This window comes from Lissotriton vulgaris, chromosome 9, assembly GCF_964263255.1.
Source record: "Lissotriton vulgaris chromosome 9, aLisVul1.2, whole genome shotgun sequence".
Taxonomy (NCBI): domain Eukaryota; kingdom Metazoa; phylum Chordata; class Amphibia; order Caudata; family Salamandridae; genus Lissotriton; species Lissotriton vulgaris.
In genome coordinates, this window is record NC_141697.1 from 533,356,815 (window position 1) to 533,380,432 (window position 23,618).

The 23,618-nt window shown below is 48.9% G+C and overlaps 1 protein-coding gene across 1 annotated transcript in view; it reads left to right on the forward strand.

The window, feature by feature from the left end:
• COQ8B (coenzyme Q8B) overlaps positions 1-23,618 on the forward strand; it is a 162,690-nt gene that overhangs the window by 123,690 nt on the left and 15,382 nt on the right. The window contains exons 10-11 of the mRNA XM_086938016.1: positions 17,004-17,097; positions 17,508-17,649. Of these exons, the coding sequence (XP_086794142.1) occupies positions 17,004-17,097; positions 17,508-17,649 (236 nt within the window). The remainder of the gene's footprint in view (positions 1-17,003; positions 17,098-17,507; positions 17,650-23,618) is intronic.

Below are 23,618 nucleotides of genomic sequence, written 5' to 3' on the forward strand. Positions count from 1 at the left end.
CAGGTTGCGTGCGTGGTCTGTTGGTTTGGGTGCGGTGCCCAGGGCGGGGGGCCACCAGGAGTCGTCCCAGGCGGAGGGCGAGGAGCCCAGGGTGAGGACCTCCGTCTTATCTGAGTTCAGTTTCAGGCGGCTCGTCGTCATCCAGTCGGCTACCTCTTTCATCCCTTCGTGCAGGTTGGCTCTGGCGGTGGCGGGGTCGTTGGTCAGGGAGAGGATCAGCTGGGTGTCGTCGGCGTAGGAGATTATGTTGAGGTTGTGTTGGCGTGCGATGGCCGCGAGGGGGCTCATGTAGACGTTGAAGAGGGTAGGGCTCAGCGAGGATCCTTGAGGGACGCCGCAGATGACTTCGGTGGCCTCTGACTTGTACGGTGGTAGGCGGACTCTTTGTGTTCTTCCGTCGAGGAAGGAGACGATCCATTCCAGTGCCTTCTCCTGGATTCCGACGTTGCTGAGGCGCTGCACTAGGGTGCGGTGGCAGACCGTGTCGAAAGCCGCGGAGAGGTCTAGGAGGATGAGGGCCGCTGTTTCTCCGTTGTCCATCAGGGCTCGGATGTCGTCGGTGGCGGCGATGAGGGCGGTCTCGGTGCTGTGGTTGGCACGGAATCCGGACTGCGATGGGTCGAGGGATCCATTCGTCTCGAGGAAGGCGGCCAGCTGTTTGTTGACGGTCTTTTCGATGACTTTGGCTGGAAACGGGAGAAGAGAGACTCTGTCCACCTCAGCGACACTGACCCTCGTATCAAGAGTCTTAGGGGAGTTGTGAGTACAGGCGAAACCCAAGCTCACAAAACACACAATGGTACATGTCTAGGCTGAGCCCTATACCCAGTGATGTCAGGCAACAAGCCCAGTGCGTAAACCACCTACAGGTACGCCAACACCCTCTGGCTTCAGTTGGGACCAAGGTAATGGAGCAGAAATGGGAACCATCCAAGAGCCTTGAAACCATCTCCTTCTCCCATGTACTTTCATCAATTTATGAGTCCGAAGAGCCATCTCAGCGCCGAGACGCCCAATCACATGGCAAAGCTAAAGGCTCCGTCAGTGCCTCTTTCCCTTTTAACTCAAACTTGAGTCTGTCCCACCACTGCTATCCACAAGCACTCTGTAAGACTCCTCCTTGAGAAGCTTCAATAGAAGCTCCACGAAAAACAAAGTTGGATCACTATCCACCCCACACTGGCAAGCTCTCTGCTACTCCTGGACAACTTTGCCCATGAAGACTTCGAAGATATTCCATAACTGGATGCCCCTCCACATCAGGTGTTTCCAAAAAGCTCAAGGACAAACTTACTAGTCCTTTATTTATTTTATTTAAAGAGTTTTATATAGCGCTGGCTAGACCCGAAGGTATCAGAGCGCTTTACATGAGAATCAACAATGTAACAGAACAAGTTCAACAAATTACACAATACATCAAAAAATAAGCAATACAATTACGAGGGGAGAGAAAAGTAGTGGGGGTAGGGGAGGTGAGAAAGTGATAAGGAAAGAGACAATAAGGAGAGACGAAAAGAAGTCTGTCTAAAGACCGACTGGGTAGGTGACGACCAAGGAGGGAATCCACGGCCCATCTCCTCTATAGCTAAACCAGGTAGCTCCATTGGGCGTCAGACAAAATAGTTCAGTCTCAATACATTGAGAGAGGAGAGAAGGAGAGACATAAAATAGAGGGAGGATGCGGGAGGAGACGACAGGAGAGACGAAAGGAAGTGGAACAATGTGGTTCAACAATATAACAGAAAAAGATCAACAATTACACATTACATCAAACAATCAGCAATACATTGGGAGAGGAGAGAAAGGAGAGAGAAAAGTAGTGGGGGTAGGGGAGGTGAGAAAGTGATAAGGGAAGAGACAATAAGGAGAGAAGAAAAGAAGTCTGTCTAAAGACCGACTGGGTAGGTGACGACCAAGGAGGGAATTCACGGCCCATCTCCCCTATAGCTAAACCAGGTAGCTCCATCAGGCATCAGCCAAAATAGTTCAGCCTCAATACATTGAGAGAGGAGAGAAGGAGGAGAGGGAGGATGCGGGAGGAGACGACAGGAGAGACAAAGGGAAGTGCAACAATGTGGTTCAACAATATAACAGAAAAAGATCAACAATTACAAATTACATCAGACAATCAGCAATACATTAGGAGTTGAGAGAAAGGAGAGAGAAAAGTAGTGGGGGGGAGGGGAGGTGAGAAAGTGAGGATAAGGGAAGAGACAACCGTAGAGACGAAAAAAAGTCTGTCTGAAGACCGACTGGGTAGGTGATGACCAAGGAGGGAATCCATGGCCCATCTCCCCTATAGCTAAACCAGGTAGCTCCATCGGGCATCAGACAAAATAGTTCGGTCTCCAGTGTCGAGGGAAGAGGTTCACTGAGAAACAGGGTGGGGACAAGGGGCGGGGGCAGATGTTGGCAGAGGACAGAAGCTGGAAAGAGTAGGAGCGGAGAGGGGAGAGGGTTGGAGGAAGAGATAGGGGGAAGATAAAGTCAGGAGAGACGCAGGAGCGTTTGCCCGAAGTCCGGCTAGGTAGGTGATAGTCGAAGGAGGAAGTCCAAAGTTAATCTCCCCTATGGTTCGCGAGGTAGCTCCACCAGGCATCATACAAAGGTAGCTTTAGAGTTGAGGCCACAGAGTTGAGACAACAGAGTGTAGTGACGCAGGCTCTCGTCACCGCCCACTGGAGTGGACACTGTTGTTATGTCGTCTTCTTCACTTCACTGTGGCACCCCTTAGGCTGTCCCGTGTCTAAGGCGGTTTCGGTTTCACTTTTCCTCCCAGCTGCCTGTGAGGGTGTTCTTTATTATTGCTGCCTCCGTCACCACTCCTTCAAATCCCCATATGTTGGACCCTAAGTCTGTGTGGTTTAGTGTTTTGAGTGCGACTGGCGTCACTTATCCGGCCGGGTGTCAGACCCACGGGGCCCAGAAGCGAAAGCTCCGCGACAGCGCGTCTGCAGGCAGACTCCCCAGGGGGTCGCGTGTGCCGAAGGGTATGGAAGAGGAGGACTCCCCGTCCCAGAGTCAACCGTTATTCTGGCAACAGCGTTATGGCTAACAGAGCGGCCAAATCGCCATATCTCCCCTCAGACATGCTCTCCCTGGGGGCTCAGGCATTTACTTGCAGGGAAGGAAGATGCTTAGGGCGACGCGCCGCCATGAAGAGGCCCCGCGGCCGCCATGTCGGATTGAGTGGTCAGACCAGCTAGCCCATTCCAATATGGCCGCTTATTTGCTTACTATGGAAATCTAATTATGGTAGTCCTATTTTTGTTTCTATGCACCGATGTCGGAGGTCTTCTTTCTTTTTCTATGTATTATCAGCCATTTTGGATGAAATGAAGCTCTATCGACTAGCCAGTTTTCATGAGGCCAAGGATTGTCCACTTTCTCTTTCTTTTAATCTTTTAGACTTTCGTTTCCGGTTGTTTAGAAATTCAGTTCTTTAAAATGTCATTATTCTTTTTCTGTATAATTTGTTCTTTACACCATAAGCCTTTATTCCTCGGTGACCCGGGAGTGTAGGGATGGATGAGAGGCATGTGCTGTTATTCTAGCGCTCACCTCCTGCCTCGGACACGCTCCCCTGCTCCATGTAAAGCCACCTGATAAACTTCTTCCATCCATGGCTCGCTCAGCTTCCACTCCTCCTCCACTTCTTATCACATGTGTGGATAGGAGCCCCGAACTTCTCCACAGCTGCAGAAGTCCGGGGAGCTACTCTGAGCCTCCTACGCTCACATCCACTCCACTACCCCCTATTTGTTCAACAAAGGAGTCACTGCACTCCTATTTGTACATAGGCAGCCCTAGCCCCTATTCCAACCTAGAGGAAATTATAGCCCCTCTCTATTCACATCGCACAGACAACCCATGGGAGGATTACCATGTAGAACTGCTGGGAGACCATGGGTATTTCACTGTTATGGTGTCCTATCCCAGACAACGCCACCTAATACATCGGGTGATTCAAAATGCTGCTGCCTACCACAAGCGGAACATCCAGCTCCCACAGTGCCACCGAATTTCAGCTCCCTTTGCACGGTCACCCGGTGGGGAGCTGAAATCACACTGTGGCAGCGAAGACTAGCTGGAAATCACTTCACAAAGAGACTTTTTGTCAGTAAATTTCGGGTAGTAACATCCAGGAAAAAAAAGAATTGTAAACCTTTTACATCTGACCCTCTGTGAAACAGAGGGCACAGCCACCTAGACTCTCTGCTGGTCTTCTCTGACAGTAAGCGAGCTGCGGTCCAAGCTACAGGTGATCAAGCCTTTGACATTTGGTAAAAAGATGGCAGTCGATTCACTGGTGCATCATCAATTCTGTGGGCCTCCTGTCGCGGTATGGCAGGGCCCAAAGGGAGGCGATGGACACGCTGCTACAGAATCTCCCTGATTAGTACTGAAAAAGAGGGAAGAAATAGTAGAGGAGGGGGAAAGTTATTTGTAATGCAACCATATGTTGCATTTTAGACTCGGCTGACACAACCGCCAGAGGGTAAGCACCTCCTTTATCCTACCTTGCCACTCCCAGCTACATATTTCAGGCTTCTAGCTGGAAGTTAAACAACACCTCATCAACCTGTCTTTCAACTGAGGGAACCTCTTTAGCCTGTGAGTTGATGAGATGTTGAAGAAATAAAGGACTCAGACAAAACCAAGGTCATGGCTGCTCTTCAAATCCTGACGGTTAGAGGTCCCTTTTGAAGACAGCAGGCCAGAGGGAGGGCCAAAACCACCTCCACTGACTAAACTCAGTCATATCAGTGACAGCAGCAAGCCTACCAGCTGCAGGATGGTAAAAGATATACGCGCTGTACCTTCCGGGTAACAACTCCAAGGGACGAGGCAGAGGAAGTCCAGCAAGGGAGCCTCTAACTCCAAAATTGGTTTGCCCCACATCCACCTGATTACACACCTGTCGCAGGGGAGACTTCAGGAATGTTTTCCCCATGTGGAAGGAAATTACCTCAGATCAGTGGGTTCTAGCTATCATCGAGCACAGCTACTGCCTCGAACTCACCTGGGTCCCATCAAACATCCCACCTCACGCACACACCCCTTCAGCCCAGAACACTTGCTCCTACTACAAGAGAAGGTTCAGTCCCTCGTCCTCAAAGAAATCATAGAACCAGTTCCCCCTCAGCACCAAGGCAAGGTGGTCTACTCCCTATACTTTCTTATCCCCTAGACCAATACTAGAACCCAGGCCCCTCGACATGTACATCCTCTCTGAACATATCCACATGACTACTGTTTGACCTGCGGCTTTTTGCATGGTTATCCCGAAACATTTTGCCTTCTTTCTCCTATTCTTTTTTTTTTTTACCTTCTTTTTGTAATGTTTAGGACTCTGGGCGCTTTACCACTGCTGACCAGTGCTGAAAGTGCATATGCTCTCTCTCTAAAATGTAAAGTTATTTGTTTTTGGATTGGTATAATTGATTTACTAGTTGGCCCCTGGTACAGTGCACTAGGTGTGTCCAGTGCCTGTAATACAAATGCTGCTAGTCGGCTTGCAGCACTGATTGTGCCACCAACATGAGTAGCCCTGCAAACCTGTCTCAGACCTTCCGCTGCAGTGTCTGTGTGTGCAGTTTAAACTGCTGTGTCGACCAAAACTTCCCTTGTATAACATGTAAGGCACCCCTAAGGTAGGCCCAAGGTAATACCATGGGCATGGTGCAGTGTATTTAAAAGGTAATTCATGTACTGTTTTATATTACATGTCCTAGTTGTAAAAAAAACTTTAAATTTCGTTTTTCACTACAGCAAGGCCTATCTCTCCCATTGGTTAGCATTGGAGCTGCCTTTTAACATCTTGATAGAAAATTGGAGTTTGGTGCCTTTGACTCACAAGTTAAAAATACCTCTTTTAGTGGTTAGTTTTTAAATTGCAGGTCTGAAAATGTCACTTTGAGAAAGTTGGCATTTTCCTATTTTCACCATTCTGTGCCTCTTCCTGTCTCTGAATACTCGTCTGGGTCAGGATGACAGTTGGGCTGTTTGTGCATTCACTCTAGACAGTCACACAAAGGGAGCTGAGGTGTGCCCTGCATATCCTGAGGCCCATCACCCGGATAATGGGTCTTCCTGAGGTAGAGTGGTGGGAGGAGTTGACACTGACACCTGAAAAGGGCTGCGTCTCTTCTCACACAAATAAGTGTCCACCCCTGCACTGTGTCTGGAGCCAGGGCAAGGAAAGCACGGTCTTGTGCACTACAAAGAACTTTCTTTGAAGTTTGCGTACTTAAAAGGCCAAAATGGGTGTAAGTACTGGAATTTGAAACCATATAGTCATAACACTTCTGGGTTGAGGACAATCTTCCAGGAAGAAGAGCTGGATTGCTGTCAGGAGGAACTGTAACTGTGCTGTTTGCTTTGCTATGTTGGCCTGCTGCTTCTGTCCTGGGAGGAAAAGGATTGGTTGTTGGGAAAGGACTGGTTGTTGTTTTCTACATCCTGCTTCCAAGGTTCTCCAATGGCTTGATTTGAGCTTGCCTTCTGTTAAGAAGTCTCAGGGCCATCAAAGACATCACCTGGACTCTGCTGCTGTGGGTCCCACTCTGCCAAGTCGGGGCAACCCCAGTTCCTGGGCTCTTGGAAGTGAGTACTGGTGATCTAAAGAAGAAGATCCACACATCAACTCCAAACGTCGTTCGCAATTGGTGCAGCGCATCAGCGCTGTCTGCACCGGAGCATGGTCCCCTCTTGATGCAACAACTGTGGCTTACAAAGCAGGCCCAGCTTTTCGTTGCAGCGCTTCCGAAGAACTGCCACTCCGTGAGTCTCGAGCATCGCATCATTGAAGTCTGTAATGCATCGCCCGACGCAGCGCCTGCTTCAATGCTGTGGAATCGACGCAGCGCAACTTGACTTTCGACCCATCGTCCCTGGGTGCTGATTTCTTCATTGACACCACACTGCAGTTTTGAACCGAGGTATCGTACCCGCAAACAGCGCATCACCTACCCCGTGTGGCACTGAGGAACCGACGCATCACCTGCTTTTTCGACGCTTTACCTCCCCTACACGTCGCATTGTCTTTGATGCATCTAAGGTACATTGTACTGATGAAGCGCATTCATTGATTTTTAAGATCTACAACTTATATTCATTTTTGAAAATTCATATTCTTTTCTCGTGTATGTTGGATTTGTTTTCGTTTTGGTTTTATTCAGATAAATATTGCCTCTGAGATAGGCCTTACTGCTCTGGGGTGAGCAGGGGTTATCCTAGGTATCTAACTTACCCTGTCTAGAGCGAGGGTCCCTACTAAGACAGGGTGCAAGCCACTGCCAACTAGTTACCCCATTTCTAACAAGCATTTACAATGCAATGGTTTTGCCTTTGTTAAAGTTAGAGCTATTGGCATTGCTCTTGACACTCTGAAGCTCCACTCTGCATTCTGAAGCTCCACTCTGCACTCTGAAGCTCCACTCTGCACTCTGAAGCTCCACTCTGCACTCTGAAGCTCCACTCTGCACTCTGAAGCTCCACTCTGAAGCTCCACTCTGAAGCTCCACTCTGAAGCTCCACTCTGCACTCTGAAGCTCCACTCTGAATCTGAACTCTGAAGCTCCACTCTGAAGCTCCACTCTGAAGCTCCACTCTGAAGCTCCACTCTGAATCTGAACTCTGAAGCTCCACTCTGAATCTGCACTCTGCACTCTGAATCTGCACTCTGAATCTCCACTCTGCACTCTGAATCTCCACTCTGCACTCTGAAGCTCCACTCTGCACTCTGAAGCTCCACTCTGAATCTCCACTCTGCACTCTGAAGCTCCACTCTGAATCTCCACTCTGCACTCTGAATCTCCACTCTGCACTCTGAATCTCCACTCTGCACTCTGAATCTCCACTCTGCACTCTGAAGCTCCACTCTGCACTCTGAAGCTCCACTCTGCACTCTGAAGCTCCACTCTGCACTCTGAAGCTCCACTCTGCACTCTGAAGCTCCACTCTCCACTCTGAAGCTCCACTCTGAAGCTCCACTCTGAAGCTCCACTCTCCACTCTGAAGCTCCACTCTGAAGCTCCACTCTGAAGCTCCACTCTGAAGCTCCACTCTGAAGCTCCACTCTGAAGCTCCACTCTGAAGCTCTACTCTGAAGCTCTACTCTGCACTCTGAAGCTCCACTCTGAAGCTCCACTCTGAAGCTCCACTCTGAAGCTCCACTCTGAAGCTCCACTCTGAAGCTCCACTCTGAAGCTCCACTCTGAAGCTCCACTCTGAAGCTCTACTCTGAAGCTCTACTCTGAAGCTCCACTCTGAAGCTCCACTCTGAAGCTCCACTCTGAAGCTCCACTCTGAAGCTCCACTCTGAAGCTCCCCTCTGAAGCTCCACTCTGCACTCTGAAGCTCCACTCTGAAGCTCCACTCTGAAGCTCCACTCTGAAGCTCCACTCTGAAGCTCCACTCTGAAGCTCCACTCTGAAGCTCCACTCTGAAGCTCCACTCTGAAGCTCCACTCTGAACTCTGAAGCTCCGCTCTGAAGCTCCGCTCTGAAGCTCCGCTCTGAAGCTCCACTCTGAAGCTCCACTCTGAAGCTCCACTCTGAAGCTCCACTCTGCACTCTGAAGCTCCACTCTGAAGCTCCACTCTGCACTCTGAAGCTCCACTCTGAAGCTCCACTCTGCACTCTGAAGCTCCACTCTGAAGCTCCACTCTGCACTCTGAAGCTCCACTCTGAAGCTCCACTCTGCACTCTGAAGCTCCACTCTGAAGCTCCACTCTGAATCTGCACTCTGAAGCTCCACTCTGCACTCTGAAGCTCCACTCTGCACTCTGAAGCTCCACTCTGAAGCTCCACTCTGCACTCTGAAGCTCCACTCTGAAGCTCCACTCTGCACTCTGAAGCTCCACTCTGCACTCTGAAGCTCCACTCTGCACTCTGAAGCTCCACTCTGAATCTGCACTCTGAAGCTCCACTCTGCACTCTGAAGCTCCACTCTGAAGCTCCACTCTGCACTCTGAAGCTCCACTCTGAAGCTCCACTCTGCACTCTGAAGCTCCACTCTGAAGCTCCACTCTGCACTCTGAAGCTCCACTCCGCACTCTGAAGCTCCACTCTGAAGCTCCACTCTGAAGCTCCACTCTGAAGCTCCACTCTGAAGCTCCACTCTGAAGCTCCACTCTGAAGCTCCACTCTGAAGCTGCACTCTGAAGCTGCACTCTGAAGCTGCACTCTGAAGCTCCACTCTGAAGCTGCACTCTGAAGCTCCACTCTGAAGCTCCACTCTGAAGCTCCACTCTGAAGCTCCACTCTGAAGCTCCACTTTGAAGCTCCACTCTGAAGCTCCACTCTGCACTCTGAAGCTCCACTCTGAAGCTCCGCTCTGAAGCTCCGCTCTGAAGCTCCACTCTGAAGCTCCGCTCTGAAGCTCCGCTCTGAAGCTCCACTCTGAAGCTCCGCTCTGAAGCTCCACTCTGAAGCTCCGCTCTGAAGCTCCACTCTGCACTCTGAAGCTCCACTCTGAAGCTCCACTCTGCACTCTGAAGCTCCACTCTGAAGCTCCACTCTGCACTCTGAAGCTCCACTCTGAAGCTCCACTCTGCACTCTGAAGCTCCACTCTGAAGCTCCACTCTGCACTCTGAAGCTCCACTCTGAATCTGCACTCTGAAGCTCCACTCTGCACTCTGAAGCTCCACTCTGAAGCTCCACTCTGCACTCTGAAGCTCCACTCTGAAGCTCCACTCTGCACTCTGAAGCTCCACTCTGAAGCTCCACTCTGCACTCTGAAGCTCCACTCCGCACTCTGAAGCTCCACTCTGAAGCTCCACTCTGCACTCTGAAGCTCCACTCTGCACTCTGAAGCTCCACTCTGAAGCTCCACTCTGAAGCTCTACTCTGCACTCTGAAGCTCCACTCTGAAGCTCCACTCTGAAGCTCTACTCTGCACTCTGAAGCTCCACTCTGAAGCTCCACTCTGAAGCTCCACTCTGAAGCTCCACTCTGAAGCTCCACTCTGAAGCTCCACTTTGAAGCTCCACTCTGAAGCTCCACTCTGAAGCTCCACTCTGCACTCTGAAGCTCCACTCTGAAGCTCCACTCTGCACTCTGAAGCTCCACTCTGAAGCTCCACTCTGCACTCTGAAGCTCCACTCTGCACTCTGAAGCTCCACTCTGCACTCTGAAGCTCCACTCTGAAGCTCCACTCTGAAGCTCCACTCTGCACTCTGAAGCTCCACTCTGAAGCTCCACTCTGAAGCTCCACTCTGCACTCTGAAGCTCCACTCTGAAGCTCCGCTCTGAAGCTCCGCTCTGAAGCTCCGCTCTGAAGCTCCGCTCTGAAGCTCCTCTCTGCACTCTGAAGCTCCACTCTGCACTCTGAAGCTCCACTCTGAAGCTCCACTCTGCACTCTGAAGCTCCACTCTGAAGCTCCACTCTGCACTCTGAAGCTCCACTCTGCACTCTGAAGCTCCACTCTGAATCTGCACTCTGAAGCTCCACTCTGAAGCTCCACTCTGAAGCTCCACTCTGAAGCTCCACTCTGCACTCTGAAGCTCCACTCTGAATCTGCACTCTGAAGCTCCACTCTGAATCTGCACTCTGAAGCTCCACTCTGCACTCTGAATCTGCACTCTGAATCTGCACTCTGAAGCTCCACTCTGAAGCTCCACTCTGAAGCTCCACTCTGAAGCTCCACTCTGAAGCTCCACTCTGAAGCTCCACTCTGCACTCTGAAGCTCCACTCTGAAGCTCCACTCTGAAGCTCCACTCTGAAGCTCCACTCTGAAGCTCCACTCTGAAGTTCTACTCTGAAGCTCTACTCTGCACTCTGAAGCTCCACTCTGAAGCTCCACTCTGAAGCTCCACTCTGAAGCTCCACTCTGCACTCTGAAGCTCCACTCTGAAGCTCCACTCTGCACTCTGAAGCTCCACTCTGAAGCTCCACTCTGAAGCTCCACTCTGAAGCTCCACTCTGAAGCTCCACTCTGCACTCTGAAGCTCCACTCTGAAGCTCCACTCTGCACTCTGAAGCTCCACTCTGCACTCTGAAGCTCCACTCTGAAGCTCCACTCTGAATCTGCACTCTGAAGCTCCACTCTGCACTCTGAAGCTCCACTCTGAAGCTCCACTCGGAAGCTCCACTCGGAAGCTCCACTCGGAAGCTCCACTCTGAAGCTCCACTCTGCACTCTGAAGCTCCACTCTGAAGCTCCACTCTGCACTCTGAAGCTCCACTCTGCACTCTGAAGCTCCACTCTGAATCTGCACTCTGAAGCTCCACTCTGCACTCTGAATCTGCACTCTGAATCTGCACTCTGAATCTGCACTCTGAATCTGCACTCTGAATCTGCACTCTGAATCTCCACTCTGAATCTCCACTCTGAATCTCCACTCTGAAGCTCCACTCTGAAGCTCCACTCTGAAGCTCCACTCTGCACTCTGAAGCTCCACTCTGAATCTGCACTCTGAAGCTCCACTCTGAATCTGCACTCTGAAGCTCCACTCTGCACTCTGAAGCTCCACTCTGAATCTGCACTCTGAAGCTCCACTCTGAAGCTCCACTCTGAAGCTCCACTCTGAAGCTCCACTCTGAAGCTCCACTCCACTCTGAAGCTCCACTCTGAAGCTCCACTCTGAAGCTCCACTCTGAAGCTCCACTCTGAAGCTCCACTCTGAAGCTCCACTCTGAAGCTCTGAAGCTCCACTCTGAAGCTCCACTCTGAAGCTCCACTCTGCACTCTGAAGCTCCACTCTGCACTCTGAAGCTCCACTCTGAAGCTCCACTCGGAAGCTCCACTCGGAAGCTCCACTCGGAAGCTCCACTCGGAAGCTCCACTCGGAAGCTCCACTCGGAAGCTCCACTCTGAAGCTCCACTCTGAAGCTCCACTCTGAAGCTCCACTCTGAAGCTCCACTCTGCACTCTGAAGCTCCACTCTGAAGCTCCACTCTGAAGCTCCACTCTGCACTCTGAAGCTCCACTCTGAAGCTCCACTCTGCACTCTGAAGCTCCACTCTGAAGCTCCACTCTGAAGCTCCACTCTGAAGCTCCACTCTGAAGCTCCACTCTGAAGCTCCACTCTGAAGCTCCACTCTGAAGCTCCACTCTGCACTCTGAAGCTCCACTCTGAAGCTCCACTCTGAAGCTCCACTCTGAAGCTCCACTCTGAAGCTCCACTCTGAAGCTCCACTCTGCACTCCGAAGCTCCACTCTGAAGCTCCACTCTGAAGCTCCACTCTGAAGCTCCACTCTGAAGCTCCACTCTGCACTCTGGAATCTGAATCTCCACTCTGCACTCTGAAGCTCCACTCTGAAGCTCCACTCTGCACTCTGAAGCTCCACTCTGAAGCTCCACTCTGAAGCTCCACTCTGAAGCTCCACTCTGAAGCTCCACTCTGAAGCTCCACTCTGCACTCTGAAGCTCCACTCTGCACTCTGAAGCTCCACTCTGAAGCTCCACTCTGCACTCTGAAGCTCCACTCTGAAGCTCCACTCTGCACTCTGAAGCTCCACTCTGAAGCTCCACTCTGAAGCTCCACTCTGAATCTGCACTCTGAAGCTCCACTCTGAAGCTCCACTCTGAAGCTCCACTCTGAAGCTCCACTTTGAAGCTCCACTCGGAAGCTCCACTCGGAAGCTCCACTCGGAAGCTCCACTCGGAAGCTCCACTCGGAAGCTCCACTCGGAAGCTCCACTCTGAAGCTCCACTCTGAAGCTCCACTCTGAAGCTCCACTCTGCACTCTGAAGCTCCACTCTGAAGCTCCACTCTGCACTCTGAAGCTCCACTCTGAAGCTCCACTCTGAAGCTCCACTCTGCACTCTGAAGCTCCACTCTGAAGCTCCACTCTGAAGCTCCACTCTGCACTCTGAAGCTCCACTCTGAAGCTCCACTCTGAAGCTCCACTCTGAAGCTCCACTCTGAAGCTCCTCTCTGCACTCTGAAGCTCCACTCTGAAGCTCCACTCTGCACTCTGAAGCTCCACTCTGAAGCTCCACTCTGCACTCTGAAGCTCCACTCTGAAGCTCCACTCTGAATCTGCACTCTGAAGCTCCACTCTGAAGCTCCACTCTGAAGCTCCACTCTGAAGCTCCACTCTGCACTCTGAAGCTCCACTCTGAATCTGCACTCTGAAGCTCCACTCTGAATCTGCACTCTGAAGCTCCACTCTGCACTCTGAATCTGCACTCTGAAGCTCCACTCTGAAGCTCCACTCTGAAGCTCCACTCTGAAGCTCCACTCTGAAGCTCCACTCTGAAGCTCCACTCTGAAGCTCCAAAGCTCCACTCTGAAGCTCCACTCTGAAGCTCCACTCTGCACTCTGAAGCTCCACTCTGAAGCTCCACTCTGCACTCTGAAGCTCCACTCTGAATCTGCACTCTGAATCTGCACTCTGAAGCTCCACTCTGAAGCTCCACTCTGAAGCTCCACTCTGAAGCTCCACTCTGCACTCTGAAGCTCCACTCTGAATCTGCACTCTGAAGCTCCACTCTGAATCTGCACTCTGAAGCTCCACTCTGAATCTGCACTCTGAAGCTCCACTCTGCACTCTGAATCTGCACTCTGAAGCTCCACTCTGAAGCTCCACTCTGAAGCTCCACTCTGAAGCTCCACTCTGAAGCTCCAAAGCTCCACTCTGAAGCTCCACTCTGAAGCTCCACTCTGCACTCTGAAGCTCCACTCTGAAGCTCCACTCTGAAGCTCCACTCTGAAGCTCCACTCTGAAGCTCCACTCGGAAGCTCCACTCGGAAGCTCCACTCGGAAGCTCCACTCTGAAGCTCCACTCTGAAGCTCCACTCTGAAGCTCCACTCTGAAGCTCCACTCTGAAGCTCCACTCTGCACTCTGAAGCTCCACTCTGAAGCTCCACTCTGCACTCTGAAGCTCCACTCTGAAGCTCCACTCTGAAGCTCCACTCTGCACTCTGAAGCTCCACTCTGAAGCTCCACTCTGAAGCTCCACTCTGAAGCTCCACTCTGCACTCTGAAGCTCCACTCTGAAGCTCCACTCTGCACTCTGAAGCTCCACTCTGAAGCTCCACTCTGCACTCTGAAGCTCCACTCTGAAGCTCCACTCTGAAGCTCCACTCTGCACTCTGAAGCTCCACTCTGAAGCTCCACTCTGAAGCTCCACTCTGCACTCTGAAGCTCCACTCTGAAGCTCCACTCTGAAGCTCCACTCGGAAGCTCCACTCGGAAGCTCCACTCGGAAGCTCCACTCGGAAGCTCCACTCGGAAGCTCCACTCGGAAGCTCCACTCTGAAGCTCCACTCTGCACTCTGAAGCTCCACTCTGAAGCTCCACTCTGCACTCTGAAGCTCCACTCTGAAGCTCCACTCTGAAGCTCCACTCTGCACTCTGAAGCTCCACTCTGAAGCTCCACTCTGAAGCTCCACTCTGAAGCTCCACTCTGCACTCTGAAGCTCCACTCTGAAGCTCCACTCTGAAGCTCCACTCTGAAGCTCCACTCTGCACTCTGAAGCTCCACTCTGAAGCTCCACTCTGAAGCTCCACTCTGCACTCTGAAGCTCCACTCTGAAGCTCCACTCTGCACTCTGAAGCTCCACTCTGAAGCTCCACTCTGAAGCTCCACTCTGAAGCTCCACTCTGAAGCTCCTCTCTGCACTCTGAAGCTCCACTCTGAAGCTCCACTCTGAAGCTCCACTCTGAAGCTCCACTCTGAAGCTCCACTCTGCACTCTGAAGCTCCACTCTGAATCTGCACTCTGAATCTGCACTCTGAATCTGCACTCTGAATCTGCACTCTGAATCTGCACTCTGAATCTGCACTCTGAAGCTCCACTCTGAAGCTCCACTCTGAAGCTCCACTCTGAAGCTCCACTCTGAAGCTCCACTCTGCACTCTGAAGCTCCACTCTGCACTCTGGAATCTGAATCTCCACTCTGCACTCTGAATCTCCACTCTGCACTCTGCACACGCAATTTTGGGTGGGCGACAGGTAAAACACCAAGGCTGTCTAACCTTGATTCCACCTCATATCTCTTTCATGAACCACCATACATGTCCTGCCCATTTATTTCACTCATGCATGGGTTTTTTTAATCCCTGCTTTCTCCCTTTGTCAGCGTTTTACCGTCATTTTCTTTATCAGTCTTCACCCCGTTTCTCTCTCTTATTTTGGATGGAGGCTGGTGTTAAAACAATAATAAGTGCGGGTTTTCAAATACGAGCGCTGGTGGACCCCTGCAACCAGCTCAGCTGCTCAAAGTAAGCACGGTATAATCTTCATGCCTCCTACTTTCCCTGCAGCCAACCATCTCCTCGGATGACGGGCTGCCGGCGATACCTCCCTGCAGCTTGGTTTGACCTTCATGCCCTTTCCCGGCGGGTGCCCTCAATCCCGGACCAGATTCGGGGGCGTTCCCGAGAAGAGGCTTTCGGCTGACGTAGCCAAAAGCCAAAGAATCTCGGGAACGCCCCCGTGTCTGGTCCGGCATTGACGGACAGGCCCCTCGTCCAATGGCTAGGCTCCATTTATGGAGCCAGCCAATGAATGACGAGGGCCGACCCAAACCCACACACAGTACTCATTAGGTTTTTGCCTGCGCAAAAAAGATGCGCAGAGCGCATCTTTTTGGCGAGGCAAAACCTAAAAACCACCCTTCAGGATATCCTCATGCGGCTGCATCAAGGCCACTTCATGATTGCACTAGATCTGAATGAAGACTACTTCCACATACTCATCCATTCAGCTAATTGCAGCTTCTTCCCCTTTGTGATAAGTGGCCAGCATTATCAATTCAACTTGTTACCATTCACAGTCACCACAGCTCTCAGTGTGTTCACCAAATGCTTAGCCAAGGTAGCTGCCCTCTTCAGAAGGGGGTGCACTCACGTGCTCCCCCTAACTCGACGATTGACTGTTCAAGAGCTCACGCATCAGTGCCTTACCCACACCCAAGCCGCCATTTCCCTTCGGCACCACTTCGGTTTCACCATAAATGCCACCAAGTCCCATCTCCAGCCTCTTCAGATTTAGCTTTTTATAGGGTCTTTCCTGAATGCAGCCACCACCAAGGCCTACCCTAATCAACAAAGGGTACAGGCATTCCAGCACCTACTAACTTTTTTTCCACCCACATTGTCAACTCCTAGTCTGAACGTTGATGCGCCTTTAGAGGAAGATGGTCTCATGTATAACCATAGATCCCCTTTCCAGATCATGTGGAACTACAGCCACACATGCTATGAACAGAATGTTAACCTGTAAACATCTGTTTGAAGGGTGTAGTGCTGCAGATTCACATGTGCGCCCACTCGCTTCCCTGGGAGCCAGGGGTTGTTTCAGCTACTTTCTCAAGTGTAGCTCCTAATACCTTGTACACAACATCAGCATGGTCACCACATTGTCTCTACTTGCTGCTTCATCCGTATGCTCATCGGCTGTGCGATAAAAAATCTAACAATGGAGCTGGTAACCATGTGCATTGCGAACTTAGGGAGGAGTTATACCATACCTCATTGCTCAAAGAAATTTTGAAGATAACCAAGTTTTAAACGTCTGCACCACACTAGATGGCAGGAGTATTGAGAGCATGTGAATCTACATCCCTATACACTACGACAGATATTTAAATGACAAGTAACTTATTCCCATCTTAGATGTTATGATATCTTCAACGTATAGGTATAGTAATTTGTGTTTGGCTTGAAAGAATGCTTTTGTGTTGTATTCTTCCCTATTTCGTCTTGTATCTTTTTGATTACTCATCTTTACTCCTTTGCCACTCTGTCACCTAATACACATGCATGTGGCTTCACCGATTGAGAAATTTTGGTTTAGCACACAAGCTAATCATTAATTGAAATTTGAAAAGCACATTTTTTCGTCAGTGCTTGCACTATAAATTGCAGTTGTTAAGGGGCTTTTGTTTAACTATTTATTTTAAAGACCACCATTTTGTGAAAATTTAATAGTAAAAAAAAGGAACTATGCAAACAAAACATCTTTTATGGATCATATATTATGGCACTTGTATCAGTAGTAATGCTGTTTAAATGCTTATTTGCTCCCTGTCTCCTTTCCTGTAGGACTCTTTGCTGAAAACAGTATTGAAGTTCTGGGAAGCGAGCTAGCTTGGGAGTGTGATTACAACAGAGAAGCCCGGTGTGCCACGAGGTTCAGGTATGGACTCTTAGATGGGTTTAAACTTGCATCAAATATAAATAATGCTCTTGAGTATGTTTTATTTAAAGCAGACCTGCCGCCTACCTGTAAGGACACATAAATATGGGAAAAGTAATACTTTTAGATTACATCATTATTTCATTTGGTGTGCACTGATCAAATGTTGATAAAATTGTGAAACTGAGGCGCCCTTGTGTTGCTGTAGAAATACTATTGGTGTAATAGTAATACAGGCTTCCTAAATGAATATTTTCGCAGCATGGTGTATTCATAGTATCAATGCGTTCTAGTGACATATAAGTCTCTCAACTACTTTGTGCTGTTGCATGGAGCCTGCATTCTAGGAGTGCTCTAATTCCCTTGTTGCTCCCTTCTGCTGTCTTCCCCTTGCCATTGTTCATGTGAAGGCAGCTTCTGCTAGATGACCCCTTCTTCCGTGTACCAGAAGTAATTGATGAACTAACCAGGAAGAGGGTCCTCACCATGGAGTTGGTGAGTGGCGTGCCACTTGACCGTTGCGAGGATCTGGATCAGGAGATCCGCAATGAGGTCAGTTCCTTTCATACATGGGTAGATGGTGATAGGGGTGTTTTGGAACGTATTGAGAGCTTCCCAATAGTAATTTTATTAATATTATATAGAAGTTAAAAGTGAGAACAGGAGCATTCCATTAAAACGTATCAGCATTATCCACATTAGCCACAGTTATTGTGAGTGCCAGTGTGGGTGTTTTTGTGTCAACTTTTACTGCAGTGAGAATGCTCAGGAGATTTTCAAGTAGGGTCCGTAGGGAAATCTGGTACGGTCAGGGAATTATGTCAAGGGATCCAGAGGGACATGGAAAATTGATCATGCTGTCACTGTAGTGTCCCCGAGGGAGTACACATTTGTAGAAACCTAAAAGAGACGTAGAAGAGGTTATTCCCCCCCCCTTTTCCGCCAATCCCTGTTCACCCTTTTTCCGAGGCAGCAGGGACCTTACAGATGACGAAGCATAGAGTTAGAGAAAGAGTGGGGAAGTCTTTAGAAGAATGGTCACATGCAGAGATGGCCTCATTGCGTTTTATTTGACCCTTGCCAAAAATCCCAACTCATATTATTCCCAAAGGGCGGGTAGAGGTTTATGGAAGATGGAGAAGAGCCATTCTTTATTTGTTATTCTATCAGGTAAAGTTGGATGTTCTAACGTAACCACCAAGGTTGGTGCCTTCTGCAAACTCCAGTCTGGAATTCATGAAGTTTAGTTGTCCGTCTGCAGGGCCCATGTATCCATGACATCGGTGAAGCTTTCCTAGTTAGTACATTCTAAAGTTTCTCTATTCCATCTCTATTGGTTTCTGTGAGGAAAAATCACTCATGACTGTCATTAACATTTTGCTTCCGCCCACCACAGTATATAGCACGCCCAGGGGATTAACCCACTTCATCCTTTGGCTGTTCTGCACTGTGAGAGATGGCATTTTGGCAGATCACATGTGCACAGCAATATGTTGTCTACTGCACTTCTATCCCATGGCTACTGTGTCACTCCTTTATGTTTACATTATTTTTATGTTTGTCAAATTTTCGCATGTGATTGGAAAAAAAACAACAAAGGGAACGCTTGCCTAGACTGGACTTTTTGGCTTTGCAAGTTCTTGCTATTCCTACAATCAGATCAGACATCTTGCCATTGGGTGTTACCCTTTTCTCCTCAAAGGCCCCTAAATGTAATTTTTTCGCTCTGCTCCTTCCTTCATCTTTGTGTGGATGAACCTGAAAGTCTCTTTTCTTGTCTTTCAAGGTAATTTTCCTAAATCACACCAGCCATCTTTCTTTTCTTTTTTAAATTGTGCTCATATTTGGCAGTAGGTAGTGCTAATGTTGCAATGAAAGTGCATATCAGCTGAAAAAAGAAGTACGGTCTTGCTGATTGGGAATATCCACTGAACACTTTGAAAACCAACAGTAAGATTTATTTCCTCTCGAATAGTGGCAATGAAACCAACTTTCTGAATACCAACACTCAGCAAAAATAATGGATCAATGCTCTAATCTAGCATGCATAACCGCAACATCTGATTGTGGGGCCACACAGAATTAGACATTTTTGCAGCCAACTATTCTTCCAGATGGAGACTGATAGCTGGACTGCTGGTTAGGCCATCTCTGTGTATTCCATACAGTGTATTTATTGTACATTATGGTGAGGGTGATGAGATATACTGGTCAAGAGTAAAAGTGATAGGCTTTTTGTGAACGCACCGGTTCAGTTTCTCAGATCTCGAAAAAATCTCTCTGGGTCTATAATTAGACATTCTCTAAGCTAGAATCTCCTCTTCCCTTGCTGAGGGACGAGCTTTACCAGCAAGTCCTGAATTTGTGACACTAATTCTTGAAAGGCTAGTGCATGACGTACCTCACCATTCCAAATAAGTGATGGATGCATTCTAGGATATTTTCCATTAAATTTGTTTGGTGTACAAGGAAATCCTTTAGTCGTTTTTAGGTCTCGCCTAGCGTATTGCCTAAGCAATCGCTATGCGAGGGATATAGAGAGGTGCTCCAGCAAAGCTTACTAAGAGGGCTTTTGAATGCGGAATATGGACAGTGCATGTGCTCTGTGCTCGCGCTCGCCATTTGCTCCCCCGCCCCCCCATCAGACTTGAAAGGAAGCTGCTCACACACCACCATTCCACCATTTGTCTGTGCCTCGCATCACTTCACAGGCTCCCACCCAATCAGACTTCAACGGAATGCGCTACCCCGCCCCCGCCAGAGCAATGCCGAGAGCTTGTTACTTACTTACACTCACCCACCGGCACCTTAGAAAACTGAAAAGGCAGCAAGCGCTTTACTTAAACTCCGTCGCCGGCACCTTCAAAAGGCTGTCTGTGATTCCTCCACTGACTGACAGCATTTCCGTCCGTCGGATTTTTATTAAATTTTACCTCCGTCATTTGTTTTTCGGGTGATTTGTTTTGGGGAGTTTTTTGTGCACTAAATCAATACAAAGGCATTGGAGCGTTTTACACCAGCACCAGCTACAGTACCCTCGCCGCAGCTGCTCCGTCGTCATTATTTACACGAGCACTACTTACATTCCCAACCCCTCACCAAAACTGCTCTGTTTGACCTGCCCTAAACTCCACGCAAAGAGGCTGTACATATCAGAGACTAACTGCCACCTCACTCGGCTCGTGTCCACAACACCTCAGGTTGGGGCACTTTTCGCTGCTCTGGGGCTATCCCAGTAAATTTGTTTCCTTTTGTTTTTTACGTCCGGTTTCATGTGTTGTTGTAGCCTTGGCTCACTTTCGCCGTCTTCATGGACTTGCACCATGAGCACACAGTGTGCCCCACAGGTCCTCGTGTATACATGCACTATTGTGACTCTCAGAGCTGCACTCCCATCACATTGTGGCGTATGCTCCACTTTTTATTTTTTATGACTTCCCCTCAGCTGGTGCTGGTGTAAAGTCGGCAGTCTAGCTGTGAGACCACATCCTCTCCCCAAGGCATGGTTCTAATGTGAGCATTGAGGCAGTGTGGCTTTCATTTTAACACAACATCCCTGTAGCTTAGATTTCATAAGCACGGCGCCCGCTTCATGGATGTCGCGCATTATGTTTCGGCTTGTTTCTAATCAAGAAGGTAGCGTGTGTGATTTGGCAGGTTGCACACCATTTATTTTAGCAAAACTGCATCTGTGTAACTTATCAGCATAGCGTCTGCTGCACAGACGCCTTGTTAGGTTTCTGTTTATTTTTTTTAATAAATCAAAAAGGTATACATACGGATCCAATCATGCTAAGGTTTTCTTTGACGCAAAACACCCCCTTCGCTCCCCCTTTCTGATTATATATACCCATAGGTTTTTTTGTGGGTCCAGTCAGCCTGCCATTGAGATCGTGATCCCTACCGGTTTACAGTGGAAACGAGTGGCCGCTGCACTGTGGTCTTATGTAGCGAACTGGGTGCCGGTCAGTGAACAGTTTCTCCCCTGCATGCAGCCCTTAGTGACTTGTTTTTATTTTTTATTTACATCTTAAATAATGGCGGTCAAGCATCTAGTCCTGTGCGGCTTGTTTTAAATTTCTCACACTGTTTGTGATCTCCCTCCTCCCTCTCTCCCCCCGCCCTTCCCTCCTAGTATTTACCCCACAGGACAAATGTTATCACCATCTCTGACGGTGCCAGAGACTCTCGAGCAGATTGTAACATTTGGGCCGAGCAGGCAGTAGCCCTCCCTCGGGAAACTGAGCCCCTTCTCTGAGCCACAGGCCCGACCCTCCACAACCCCCCCCCCACACACACACACAACCCCCCACACACACACAACCCCCCACACACACACAACCCCCCCACACACACAACCCCCCACACACACACAACCCCCACACAACCCCCACACACACACAACCCCCCCACACACACACAACCCCCCACACACCCACACCCCCAATCCCCCACAAACACAAACACACAACCACACACACGCAAATCCCCACACAGCACCCCACATACAACCCCACATACAACCCCACATACAACCCCACACACACAACCCCACACACACAACCCCACACACACAACCCCACACACACAACCCAACACACACAACCCCACACACACAACCCCACACACACAACCACACACACACACACACACACCACACACATACACCACACACACAACACCCCCCCACACACACAACCCCCCCATACACACAACCCCCCCATACACACACAACCCCCCCATACACACACAACCCCCCACACACACACAACCCCCCCACACACACAACCCCCCCACACACACAACCCCCAGACACACAACCCCCCAACACACACACAACCCCCCCCCACACACACAACCCCCCCCCCACACACACACAACCCCCCCCACACACACACAACCCTACACACACACAACCCCACACACACACAACTCCACAAACAACCCCACACACACACAACCACACCCACACACAATCCCCCACCCACAACCCCCCCACACACACACAACCCCACACACACCCACGCACACCCGCGCGCGCACACACACACACACACACATACAACCCCACGCACACATACAACCCCACACACACACAACCACACACCAGAATAGAATAGCATAGCATAGCATAACAAAACAAAGCATAGCAAGGCATATCATAACAAAACACAACATAGCGCAGGATAACAAAACCTAGCATAGCATAACACAACAAAACATTGCATAGCATAACAAAACATAGCATAACACAACAAAGCATAGCATAACAGAACATAACAAAACAAAACAGCACAGCATAAAAAAGCACAGCAAAACAAAACATAGCATAGCATAACAAAGCACAGCATAATAAAACATAGCATAGCATAACAAAACACAACAAAACATAGCATAACAAAACAAAACAAAGTATGGCATATCATAACAAAACACAACAAAACATAGCATAACAACTATCGTACTCACTATCTATCGCCCTCCCTCTAACTATCTATCGCCCTCCCTCTAACTATCTTATCGCCCTCCCTCTAACTATCTATTGCCCTCACTCTATCTATCTATCGCATCACCACAGCATCACTCTGGGGCACCACAACATCACTATGCACTACCACAGCATCACTGAACGCCACAGCATCACTCGTCGCCACCACATCACTCAGCGCCACTACAGCATCAATCTGTGCAACCATTCAGCAACAACTGGTTCAAATATGTTCTCACAATGTTTCAAGCTTTATTACAAATGTCACAAAAATATGTTAATATTTCACTTATGTTCTTGGATTTTCGTCACAATAAAATACACTGAAGATAATCTTCACAAAAGTTATTTACAAAAGTTTAAGCTATTGCCATTATAAATTACAATTACTTTTATTTAAGTATTCATTCTCAAAAAAATTTTAAAAGCCATTGTTATTTGTAATATCAATACATCTAAGTCACGTAAATACAACACATATTGCATTACAAATGCTATAGGTGTCACATTTGCGAAAGTTATAACTATTGGCATTGTAAATGACAAAGCTATTAATTTCGCTATTTTCAAAACCAACACATAAATAAAAAATGTGTCATTTACAATACCAATAGCTCAAACTTTCCTAATGCGAGACCTATTGCATTGCAAATGCTTGTGCTTTTTGAGTGCATCTCCAGCATATGACTTGCACTTGGCTAATTCAGGTTTGACTTTCTACTTGACTGCAGTCTCCCTGTACATGTGCTATAACACGGTCAAAAACTTGATGAAAAGCTATAAAGTGATGTTTAACTAATTTGAGGTTGATTCCTTGTGTGGTCAACGGTGTAGCCATTTTCCAACTTTTATGGTCTGAAATTTATCACTCTGAAGTTCAGGTTTTAGTAAAATCTAACTCTGGAAAAGTTGAGGACAGTGTGCTTGGACCTTCATATTCACAAGTTAGTTACTTGGTAGTTTGTTCTTATTTAAAGACAAGATGCTCATAAGAACTTGTCCTCCTTTTTGGCTAAGGAATTTCCACGTTTCC